The sequence below is a fragment of the Carassius auratus genome, chromosome 32 (assembly GCF_003368295.1).
Source record: "Carassius auratus strain Wakin chromosome 32, ASM336829v1, whole genome shotgun sequence".
In the NCBI taxonomy this organism is placed as follows: domain Eukaryota; kingdom Metazoa; phylum Chordata; class Actinopteri; order Cypriniformes; family Cyprinidae; genus Carassius; species Carassius auratus.
In genome coordinates, this window is record NC_039274.1 from 34344286 (window position 1) to 34357212 (window position 12927).

General features: G+C 36.6%; 1 protein-coding gene across 2 annotated transcripts; it reads right to left on the bottom strand.

Annotated features, from left to right (window-relative positions):
- Positions 1–7053: 7053 nt before the first annotated feature.
- On the bottom strand, positions 7054–10819 carry LOC113052555 (insulin gene enhancer protein isl-2b). Of its 2 annotated transcripts, none has more exons than XM_026216967.1 (6): positions 10285–10819; positions 9746–9935; positions 9316–9461; positions 8259–8542; positions 7799–7966; positions 7054–7601 (listed from the first exon to the last, which is right to left on the bottom strand). In XM_026216967.1, the coding sequence occupies exons 1-6, from the start codon at positions 10340–10342 to the stop codon at positions 7485–7487; spliced, it is 963 nt and encodes a 320-aa protein (XP_026072752.1). In that variant the 5' UTR covers positions 10343–10819; the 3' UTR covers positions 7054–7484. The 2 variants fall into 2 exon arrangements, with proteins under 2 accessions (XP_026072752.1, XP_026072751.1); XM_026216966.1 differs by having other exon boundaries at positions 9316–9575.
- Between the last annotated feature and the right edge of the window lie 2108 nt (positions 10820–12927).

Below are 12927 nucleotides of genomic sequence, written 5' to 3' on the forward strand. Positions count from 1 at the left end.
CCATCAGAACTACACCCACTGGAGAGAGATTCCAAGGTAGAGTCCGCTTGAGTCAGCCTAACACTATCGGATGTGAACTCTGACAGCAAGCCTGAAGGAATGTAACAGTGTGTGAGCACATGTGTGTTTTTGTGCATGTGTGTGTATATGTACACATGTGTCTTGGAGCTGCACCAAGTCAACTGCACATAGTTGACCTGTAATAGGAGAAGCAGAAGCCTGTCACTTTCCCAAATTGCTACTCAAAAGCTCTAACATGTCAGGTCAGGAACGGTGTTGAGGTACAGGCTGTGGTTTGATGGGTTTGGCTACAATCATCAGGCTGTGTTGCCACTCTGCCGCTCAGAGCCTTCTACACTATAGTCATGTTGTCAGAATTCATACCTTCAGACCTTAAGGGAGTGCCAAACTTTTTTTTTTTTTTTTTTTTTTGCCAAAGTGTAGTTAAAGCTTTGTTGTTACTGCTGAAAAAATCTCTGATGGTTTTAAAATTAAATCGACGTCAACCAGATAACTGGAAACTCTGAATCAGCTTAACAGATACTGTGATGTTTTCATAGAACATTGTCTATTTAAGGGGTGTTTGCATCTTGTTTAAAATACAATTTTTATAGTGTGGTCTATGGTAACTACAGTATGTTTTTGAATGAGATGGACATGTAAAGTGATGCAGTTATGCCTAGTATGCAGTGTTCCCAATGTTATTTATTTGTTAAATAAACTTTTCAATACATTTTTCAAACTTTTTTTGCACTGCAAACCAGTGCTTTTTTGGGGGTCATTGCAGCTGTTGTCTTTATCTTTTATCTTGTTTAGTTTGGGCCTATAAGACCCATAGTAATATATATATATACACTTATAGTAAACATATTTAGTAATATCATAATTTTGACTGTATTTACACTAACAGGTAATCTGACAATTGAGCTGAACAATGACACTGTTGTCTTGTTTATAGCTGATTTGAAATTTGTTAAAATCAAAATGGTTATTGAATTGAACACTGAAATGACATGAGCTGAATAACAACACTGTCTTCAATATAGCTGCTTATAATTTGAATTGAACTTGTTTCATGATGAATGAACATTACACAGTTATTGAACTGAACTGACTGGAGTTGAATAATGACACTTGTTACAGCTGATTTATAGCAGAAATAGGATTTGACTCATTTTTAAAGTTTGCATCATTTGCATCATTGCTTCTGTTACTTTCCTGCTTTTGAAACATTCTCTGTTGTATGAAGCACTTTAAAAATGAGGGTGTCTTGACAGTGTGTTCATGATTACAATGGTAAATTAAAATAATCTGATTAAAAATACCACTTTGCAACATTAAGCAGCATTACAGACTTTTATGTATATCTTTTGTACTGAACTGAAAGCATGTTAAAATATCTTTGCTTACTCCTATGTTAAAAATAAAGTGAATAGTGAAAGTGAATAGTATAGTAAAACACATTAATATTTAAGTTAAGACATAAGATTAGCATCTTCTTTTTTCTCCTTCTCTTTTATTCTGCCTTTGTCAGGAGTGAACTAATGCTCTGATGTAGATGCAGCACTTCCATCCAGTTGTTGCAGGACCCTGGGAGAGTCCAAGACTTACTAATAAGCCAATTAGCCGTGATTTGTTGCGACGTGGGTGGAAAGAAAATTAGCTCTCTTGACCTGTCATTCAAAGACAAATTAACCGTTGCTCCCATGATGCACTAGTGCCGTTGGCTTATGCTGAAAAGAAAGCTATCGAATGTCGACTTCTCTATTGTGGTCACAATTCCCATGGATTCCTCTGTAAAGGTTTCTGAGGTCATCTCTTGCCCTCAGAATCTAAACGTAGTGTAAATTTGCACGTCAAATGTAGTGCATATTTATAGAGTGACAATGATAAAAAGGAATTTTGAAAGTCTCGTTGTACACGAGTTGCCTTCTCTGTAATGAAAAGTGTGTGTGAACACTTCAAATAATGCTTTAATTAATTTCCCCCATCCGAGTTTGTGATATGCTGTACAAATGTGCAAGTGCTTTCTGAGTGTATTGACTACAGCTGCTGTATGTTGAAGTGGTGATGTCATGTAGCGTGTCATTGGCTGCCTGTCCTCCATCAATGAAAATTAAACTCAACTTGTAATCTTTTTTTCAAACCTTTTTATACCTCTGATGTGCTCTGATTCATTTTATTAAGCTGAGGTTGTTGCTAAAAGTAAAATCTTTCTGTTTCTGTTTCGGGAGGCAAAACCTGACGTTCTTAATCTTTACATAAAGAGCACTCTGTCCTCCGTTAGCCATGCAGTACCGACAGGTACTTGGCAGTGACACGTTATCTAATACCAGTCTCAGTGAGTCCAGCAAAGCGTGAAGTGTGACCAGCAAGCTCTCCCAGCATCCCGTTCTCACTGTATCAACACTTGGTCCTTTCCTCAGGACACTGTACTCGGCTGGGTAACACATACCTATGGCATTTAGAAAAGGAAGTGGGTATAAGCGGTGGAAGCTTGCTCAACTGAAATCAAAGGCTTGTCTTAAAACCATGCATATTGGCCATGATCTTGACTGGATCCTCTAAACACTGAATAAACACATCTGTGTTTATGTATGCCGAGTGTCTGACTCAAGCTCTCAAACTCCATTGGCGGTTTTAGGGTTTTAATGGCTGAGTCTAATTACATAATGAGTTTATTAGGGCTAATTTTCTGTGCTCTGGGAAGTGAGTTTAGCTTTCATTTGAGAATAAGAAGGTCTATTATCTACCAGACTTAAGAGAGACGGTTTGTTAAAAAACCCTCCATGGCTCTCTGCTTTAGGCCCTGATTAAGATTATGACAGTTTTTTGCTCAGGATGTAAAGAGCCAGTCTTCTCAGGATGTCTTATGGCATTCAAGCTCTTTCATAATATTATGATATTAGTCATTCTGACTGATTTTCATATTGAATACAAATGGGGAAATATAATTTTATACACGTATATATATATATATATATATATATATATATATATATATATATATATATTTGTGTGTGTGTGTGTGTGTTTTTAGAAGTTAAATAAAAAGTAGAGGAATATAAATAAAATATTTCAGTTTTTCTACTTTAAAATGTAATACTATATGTCATGTGTTACTTTACTCTTTGTAATTGTTTGTGAAATTTACTAGAAATTTCTAAGTTTAATTTGTTTCTAAAGCCTTTTTTATTATTGTGTAGGATTTACTTTGAAATAATTTTCTCTGAAATCTTGAAGTAGAAAGAGTGAAATATGATTTCTTGTAAAACGTATTGCTATACATGTTTGGTTTATTTACAACCCCAACAGTTGTAAACAGTTGTTTACAGTTTAACCCAAATATTATCATGTTCAACCTCAATCACTGAGATGGTTTTGAATTATATTATTATAAAAACAAAAAAAAATGAATAATTTAACTAATAAAAATACATGATTTAAATATATTCTTTAAAACACTTCAGACTTCAAGAACACTTCAAAAATGTCCTGATTATTCTGAGCACCTAAAACACATTCCTGTCAACAACTGTATAAGACAGTGTGCTTTCAACAAAAGACTCCTGAACAAAGATGCAGAATCTCTAAGTTATTGTGCCATTTTAATTTCAGAGCATTGACTCGCTGCTAGTATTCTGTTTTCCTATCCTGGGTGAAGTTCAGCACAGAGGATTTTACGAGAGCCCATCTCTAGTGTTTGATGTTAAGAGCAGCTTCGGTCAGTGTAGGCTCCTGGTATGTGTTGGGTGCAGGCTTAAGACAGGATAAATGTTTGGCAGGGAACATGTTCGGCCTCTTTCTTCTCCCCCAGGATAACATAAACAGTTTTGGCACAAGAAAGCAATGCTGACCCCAAGGCCAGTCTCTGACACAAGCCATTCATTCAGTGCCTACCTCTCTTTCTCTCTCTCTCTGTGTGTGTGTGTGTGTGTGTGTGTGTAATATAATGTCAGGACCATGGGACAAAGATGATGGACCATGTGATCTGCAGCAAGGAACATCCTGTATCCTGAAAATCCTGTAATAGTTTTATTATCCTCATGTAGTCCAAACCAGTATGACTTTCTTTCTTCTACTGAATGCAGAAGAATATATATATATTCAATATTATTATTATTATTATTATTATTATTTTCTGTATGGGCAAGCAGTTGATACAATCTTCAGTATGTCTTTTTTTGATTCCACAAAATACATTTTATTTCTTCTTTGGTTTACCATTGATCTAATATGTTCTATCTCTATAATTATAAAGTCATCATAATATCCTAAGGAGAATCATTACCTTGTACATAATCAATGTTAGTTTTTAATATTCTGAAACGACATTTATTTCCTGATGTTCATGCTGTATTTATGATTTATTCCTCCTCGTATTATCCTTTGAGAGCACTTTGGCAGAGAACTGAACCCTTGATTCATTCTCAGAAAACATGCAAAATTAAAAACAGCCAGGAACGTCATCAGAGGCAGTTCTTTTAACACACATGAAATTCTCAGTAACTCAGGCTACACCCAGTGACAAGTGTAGAATAATATATTGCCGTTCATTATTATGCTGCTTAAAAAAAAACCTGATGTGTTGCATTTGATAAGGTATACCTCTAAAGGAGTGATTGGTCAAAAAATAATGTTCCTCCAAACTTAAATTAGATAGTTAATTTCAAGTTTAGATTTGTATGTCGGGGGAACTCTTTGGCAGAAGACTTCACTGCTCCTACGTTATCATTTCCACAGACTGTTATAATGTTGTATGACTCCACAAAGCGAATATCTATCACACACGTAAACACACAAACAATTGCTGGCAAAATTGGAGGGGTGGCTCCAATCTGAGGATGGTATGTTTGTTGTGATGGTATAGCCATTAATTTGAAAGCGATATTGTGGTGACCCTTTCAGTGCTGCTGTAGAGCACATTCTGTGTTTTACCCATGCTGGAATGATAAAAACATGAGTTATGGGTCTGTTTATCCTGCTCTTAAAGCCCTGAGTGCATTATCAAACATAGAATGCATTAGGGTCGGTATTGTTAAAAGTGTTTTTAAGATCTAATAAATCCGGTTTATTTATGGAGCCATGGTCAAAGCGCTTCACCCCCACCATCCACTTTAATTTGGCCTGAGCTCTGATCCCGTACCTGTGTGTGACCAAAATCCCAGCACTGTCTGATCTGATCCAGCCCACATATGAAGAAAGCTTCCAAACTTTTGGTGACTGTGCCGCTAGTTCTGTATCTTGGATTATGCAGAGACATTGTGTCGTTCTGCAAAGCCGCTTCGTAGAAGTCTGGATATCTGTTTCCATCAAATGCCGGAAGCATGTGTTTCTCTAAGACTCAATCACAGAGCCTTCTTGTAGAGTGAATGCTGAAGCCATTGTGAACTCTGTTTTATAGTCTGTTTTTGTAGAGTGGGTGGCTTTGACCTCCCTCCATGTCTTTAACGGTGTGTGTGTGTGTGTGTGTGTGTGTGTGTGTGTGTGTGTGTGTGTGTGTGTGTTAATGCAGGTCCATATTGTCCTGCATGCAGTGTCCTTGTGTCAGTTTATTCTCCTAATAGGAATTCATGATTTTTAGTATGTCTTTAGGTGGGGTTGCTTAATTTATAGTTCTATTGGAAGAAATAGGTTAGAAATGTTGCTGTAAGGTATGTGTTAACATTAACACACATACACACAGTGTTATAAAAATTAAAAAAAAAAAAAACATCAGAGAACTATTTCAGTATAAATTAGTGAAATTGGCAATACAGCAAAACTCCATTTACAACTGCTCATTTCTAATGATCAGATGACAAGTGGTCAGAGCTAAATGTAGCTGGAAATGGGTTGCAAAACATTCAGAGAGCGGAGAACCACATTCAGGTAAATCCTCCTTGAATGGTTTCCTATCATTGCCTTACTTCCTCTCTGTCTCTGACTGACTGATTATAGCTCACTAGAACCAGCCAAAAAGTTCTATATTGTGTCTTTGGACCCGAACAATAGCATCCGAGGCCTATATGAAAACCCCTGTTCTTTAGCAACATCTAGCTTTTTTGTTGTGCCTTCTTTTGGGATGTGTGCATGTTTTCTTGATTTAGAAAGGGTTGGACTGTACAGAAGTAGCTGAAAACTAACCCAAATCTATGTCTGGTATCAAGGTCTTTCTCAGAGAAGATCTGATTTAGGACTAAGTCTTGCTTTCCTTGAAATTTATGTCGTAAACTGGCGCTCACAATTAGGTCTGAAATGACGGAAATCATAAAAACCTATCGCGTTCTTTTTCTTCTTCTTCTTCACTCAAATTTAATTCATGAATGTATTTTAAAAAATATTGAGTTGTTAACGAATAACCAAATAATTTTAGAAGCAATTTTAAAAAGCAGCGTGATTCAATTCAATTTCCTGTGCATATATTTAATGCTTTGGTGAAAAATCTCTTCAAATCAGTCTCCGGTTATGTGAATATGGTTTGTTGGTGTAATGGCACACGTAGATCAGTGCTCAAGCGATACACTTAAATTTGACGAGGAAAAGTGGACTAATCATTTTACAGATCTGATCTGACAAGGAAAAAAACGACATAATTTAGGGATGTGTGATCTTGATCTGGCAAATTAGCTCATTTATTTATTTTATTATCAACCGACTGTGTCTTTATTAATTATGACTTGATTTTGACCAAACCGATATGTGTTGTCATTTATGTTTTTTCCCGCTGAAGGAAATGATGGTAGCCTATATGCCTAGCCTAAAAGTAGGCATAATCTGTAGGCTAATAGGCTAATAATAAACGGGGCAAAAGGTGCTCGGGCCCTAACAAGTCAGAGATGTTTTCTCCGAATTATTATTGTTATTATTATTATTATTATTATTATTATTATTATGTAATAATTAGTCTATTATATAATATAATTATGAGTGGTCTAGCCTACTACTATAAAAAAAATATGAATTAATATAGGCTAGGTAGCCTACTCCACCTCTCCGCATTTTCATAAGACTAAGTTAGCCATATTCACGCATTTTACATTCACAAATATAAATACGGCATTTCTGTGCTAAAGTATTTATGTATTTATTTGCGAATTGATGTGACAATAAATAACAATAACTTAATTTTGTTCAGAGACACAAATGCTCTGACAATAAATTTCACAACGAAATAATAAAAAAAATCCCATCTTCTGAAATCGAGTCTTTTGAAAAGATGTTTTCAAAAAATGTCCAAAAACCACAGATACAATAGTCATAACGAGTAACAAATATCCATTTCGAGAGAACATGGTTCCTCATTTAGTGTTTAGCTTTCCATCATTTCACTTCCAGCATCACCACGGACTTGCTGACGAATTTCAGGAAAAACGGTTCCTCTGTTCCCAGTGCAGGTTTTTGCTATAATTCTGATGGTAGTCCGGTGATGCTAGTGGAATTTCCCGCGCCCGTGATTTGAGCTGTTCTCATAATTTCCCGGGAAACTGGCGCGCAAGTCGCTCTCACGTCTCCACCGGGCTCGGTACCATGCTGTTCGGTGTGTCCGGTAACTGTGAAGAAAGAGAGGTCACTTCGCTGCCCGATGAGTTTCCTAAAGAACCGGATTCCGAGAAAGAGACCTGAAATTGAGAGACAACATTAACTATAAATTAATAAATAGCTAAACATATTAATAACAATAGCCTAATAATAATAATAATAGTCTAATAATAATAATAAAAGCAACAACAACAGGCTAATCTTAATTTGACTGTAGGCTATGCTTAAAGTGAAAGTATGAAAATCATAAAAATAAAGTCAATCCTCCCCAACTTACCAGCTGTTGGAAAGCAGGTTGATCTAAGTCACTCAGAAGTGCAAATTCGCTGAGCGCTTTCCAGGGTGGCTGGTAAGTCTGCAGTTCCAGCGGGTGTCCTGGCACTGAGGGGTTGTGTCGGACTGGGCTGCCTGCAACCAGCGCAGTGCCCGTCATACCCTGCAGATTCTGAAGCAAAAAGTCGGCGATGAGGGGACATGTTTTGTTTTGTTTTTTGAGTAAAAGACAACTATATTGCATTATGTAGCATGAAACCGATTTTAAAACATTCCCCAAATCACACACAGTAGGAGGAGTCTGTGATTTGCCAACACTGCAGTCGAATTGCAGACCCAGTTAAAATCATTCTCGGCTCATATCAAGTGTCAGGCATCACTCAGAGCCACACTGGTCGAAGTCGTTTTTTTTTTTTTCGCACGATAAATTTCTCACACTGAAAGTGCATTAGCAAGACACTTACCGTATTATCGCCATGTTGCTGTTGTTGTAACTGTTTAATGAGTATAGATCTTTTCTTGTCCTTGCAGCGCTTGTTTTGGAACCAGACTCGGATGACCCGTGGGCTCAGACCGGTCATCTCCACCAGCTGCTCCTTCATTAGAGCATCTGGTCTCGGGTTTGCGTTGTAGCACGTCCGTAAAGTGTGTAGCTGCTTTTCGTTTAACACCGTCCTCACCCGAGTGGTCTTCTCCGATTGCTTGTGCATGTTCCGATGAGGAGTTTGCCGGACCGACACAGGATTAGCTGAGCAAAAAAAAAAAATAATAATAATGATTAGGCCTACATTTGAAAAGTAGTAGCCTACATGCAATATGCTAGCGAATAAAAATAAGAATAATTCCGTTGAAAAATAATTTATATATCACACTTACATTTTGAATATTACCCAAGAATAAAAACACTTCTAATAAAACTGGAAATATAGTCTGAACTGAAGACAGACGGACGGACAAATATTCAGTGGATACAAATCCTGTATTTTTAATATCATCAAGCAACAACAGACATTTTTCACTAAATCTTCAAATTAATAAATCTGACTTTGATATATATATATATATATAATTTTAATATCAGTATTAGGCTACGTTTAATTTAACAAATAATGTATTGCATAACATATTATTTATTTTGCAAATAGCCTACGTATTTCTAAATTAGGAAATTAAAGAGCATGTTGAGTCTTGTGCAGCTCTCAGTGTTTCAGGTCCTGCGCCGTTCAAGCTTATCTATCAGTGGTTGACTTATCAAGCGGATCAGACTGTAATTAGCTATTATGTAACATATCATTGCACGATTCCTCCCACAGTAGCCTATATAATTACTTTTCAGTTTTCAGTGTGTGTTCAGTTCCAAAATTGACATTTAAATGATCCATTACCGCTCCAAATAAACAAGCTCTAACAGTTCCACAATAATTTTATGTTTTTCAATACAATAATTTCTGTAAGTCCGTATTCGATACGAAGATAATAGAATATGCCCAAGTCAATTTATTTTTATTGTGCTATACTGACCTGCCATATGTAATCCTCTGCTGCGGATGTTTCCCGGACTGAGAGGACTGCTGCCTGCTCCGTGCTCCAGGGCTAGACCGTGATCTGCTCGACACAACAGTTCCTCGTCCCGGAGGGAGAACTCATCCCCGGGCAAAAGCTGCCGGCTACACACCGAGCAGCGGAAACATTCGATGTGATACACACTGTCCCGAGCTCTCATGACCAAATCACTGCTGCTGAAGCCCAACGTGCATTTTGCGCATTTTATACCGAACAATCTGTTGGATGTAGAATCGAAAAATAATTTAGACCTAGACCTAGAGTCCAAGATTCGTTCTTTATTTACACTAATTTACAATGAATATTTCACGAAAATACATGTGCACCTAGTTTTATGAAATAGTTCATACTTTTTTCCGTGACAACCCAAACAAAAACAAAAACCTACCTTACATAATCTCTCTTGCAGTACGTTTTCCCGTCCCGTACGAAACAAGTGCACGTCTCGTCCAGGTTTTGGTTGCACTCCACACATTTCAAACAGGCTGCGTGCCACTCCAGGTCGGGGGAGACCTGCAGAATATACTGGTCATGGATCTGACTGCCGCAGCCTACACACATCGCAAGTCCGGACTTCTCTGAACATGAAAAAGAACATTGTTTTGAGCTGTTACACAGTAGTTCATCGCAAATGTTTTCTAATAACAAATTAAAATCGTCATTTGTAAACAATTACATTGGATTATTGAAAAGACTAATACATATTTTTAAGATGACAGATACTGCAGAATCAGTAGCCCATAAAAAACAGTAGGCCTAATATTTTCCATAAGCAAATTGCTTAAGCAAATGCAACAGCATTGAATCATATTTAAACACTTAATTTTATTCACGAAGTAGCCTAACATGTTATATTTAGTATTGTATAGATTTTCTTTCTTTCTTTATTTACTGATTTATTTATTTTTCGCCGAAATAGCTACTTACTTTTGGAATGATCCCCCATATCATCCAAAAAAGAAGAGCTGAATATTATATCCACCATACAGTTTGCGGGAAGAGAAGATTGCTTGTAGAAACAGAAATAGAGAAAAGGTACTGTCCGCTCCCGGCTGCTCCGCAACTTCAGTCCAGAGTGAGGAGAGATGAGAGGCGGGTGAACGCAGGAAGAGAGCTGTCTGCAGCACGAGACATGACGTCAGGCGCAAATCCGACCCAGGACGCGTCAGTAGGGGGCAACAAGTCACAGTGCACCCAATATTGACACATTTTACTCCCTAGAAATGATCAGATAACTGCGTGTTGTTTCAGAAAAATATGCAAACATCTCAATATGCAGCCTTTATTGTGAGGTTGGCTGCGGGATGGTACTACTATTATACGTGGGGTAGGCAATTTGTGAGGTATTTCATGGGTTCCTGGATTCACACCCATACCTGTAGGAAAGGTGAGATTAATTTTACCAAGCGTCTCATTATAGGATCGGAGTAGTCCACCACCAGGGTGACATCTACTGGTTGAAAAGCTAGACCACAATCCCGAAAAAAAAATCTTAGGCTATATTCATATAAATGAATAACGCGAAATTGGAGGACAGACTATCGTATCCTATACTTTTTTTTAAACAGATGGGTAAAATGAATGACAGCGATTTATTTTAATATATAAATCCAAAATAGAAAAGACAAAGCTGTGTTTACGCATTTCAAACAGTTTTACCATATAATTAGCCTATTTAGACTTTTCACAGTCTCCAGAGGCTTAGGCTATATCTAATTTTGTTTGCTGTTTTGAAATAAAATGTTTCCGATATTTAACCATTTCAGATATATTCTAAAATAAATTGATGTCATGTTATTGTTGTTCATTACCACGATAAATCAGAATGTACTATTGAGGGGAAATTTATTTAATTTATAAGTAGCAGCTCTGGCTAAATATGAGAAAAAGAATATTTCATCCATACTTTGATTAGACGCCCAAAAGCAGTGATGAAAGTTCACTTTAGGGCAACTGCGTCGGCTTGGAGCAGCAGCCTACATATAGAGAAAACTGGTGGAAGAACAAAAGCTTTAGAATAATTTTATAATTTACCTTATTTTTGAAGCTCTCATGACATTTCAAACGGTGTGTCATTCAAAACTATTTCAGTTCTCTCACATAAGGGACATTTAGCCTACATTCTACATTTAATCGTTTAGCAAAGCGACTTACAAATGAGAACTACAGAGGTAATCAGATCAACAAGAGAACAAAAACAGTTTACAAGTGCCATGACAAGTCTCAGTTAGTCTAGTACAGAACACATAGCCAGGTTTTTTTTTTTTCTGTTCTTTTTTCTCCTCAAGAATATGATAAACAAGAAAAGAAAAGGATGTGGGATTGTTTTGTTATTTATAAGAATTCTAATCTCTGCTTAATAATGAAACCCATACAACCTCTTCAGTCTGAACCCCAAGGCAATAGACGAGATGCAGTAGCTACTGACAGACAGAGCACGACCAGAGGCGTCCGGAGACCAAGCAGGTGTCACCCCTTGAAAAATGATCATAAAATAATTGTCGATTGCCATGTGACATTAATTATTTCCTTCAGTGCCACAGGTAACTATTCCTTCTCACTGTAATATTTGCGAAAATATGAAATATCGTAAAACAATTTCCAAAAAAATAGTCACTTCCGGGAAAATTGACACAAACAACTGAAACATTCGTGTGTATCCTAATCTTTATATTCTATCATATATGACTTGAGGCAAAAATCAATATTATGTTTTAGGCGCATCTTAAAGTGTCAGGATGTTTCTGACGTTTGTATCAAAAACATACTTTTTTTTTTTTTTTTTTACGGAAAATTTAGTTGCATCATGGTTAACTTAATTTGGGAAAATTGACACAAACAACTGAAACATTCGTGTGTATCCTAATCTTTATATTCTATCATATATGACTTGAGGCAAAAATCAATATTATGTTTTAGGCGCATCTTAAAGTGTCAGGATGTTTCTGACGTTTGTATCAAAAACATACTTTTTTTTTTTTTTTTTTTTTTTTACGGAAAATTTAGTTGCATCATGGTTAACTTAATGTGGTATCCCAAATATCCCACAATTCACATAGAAACATGCATAAAAGCCAGGTTAATGAAGTTCAATCAAGTTAACGAAACGGCACAATTGAATACAGACACATAGGTGTTTTTAAAATTAAAACGTATTTAAATTCAAGGAAATTGGGTATTTTCAATGTAATTGTTATTTGTAAGAATGTTATTTGACCCCATTTTTCAGTAACTTGCCATTGATATGGTGTTTTATTACTCAAGACATTTTTATATCACAGAAGAAAGTCAGTCACAGAGGTTTGGAACGCAGACATTTTCTGGATTTTAGGCTAGCATACCATTAGCCTATATAGCAAAATGAAATGTCCATGTTCACCTGAACAAACAAAGCTCAGTATATTTATTGTGGGTCCTAATTGTCAAAGAAAAGGATAAAGCATGATTGAAAATAAACATCCAGAATTGTAATTGAAATGCTATGGGCAAGAAATAATGTTATAGCCCAGGGGTGCCCAGTCTCGGTCCTGGAGGGCCGGTGTCCTGCAGAGTTTAGTTCCTACCCCAACC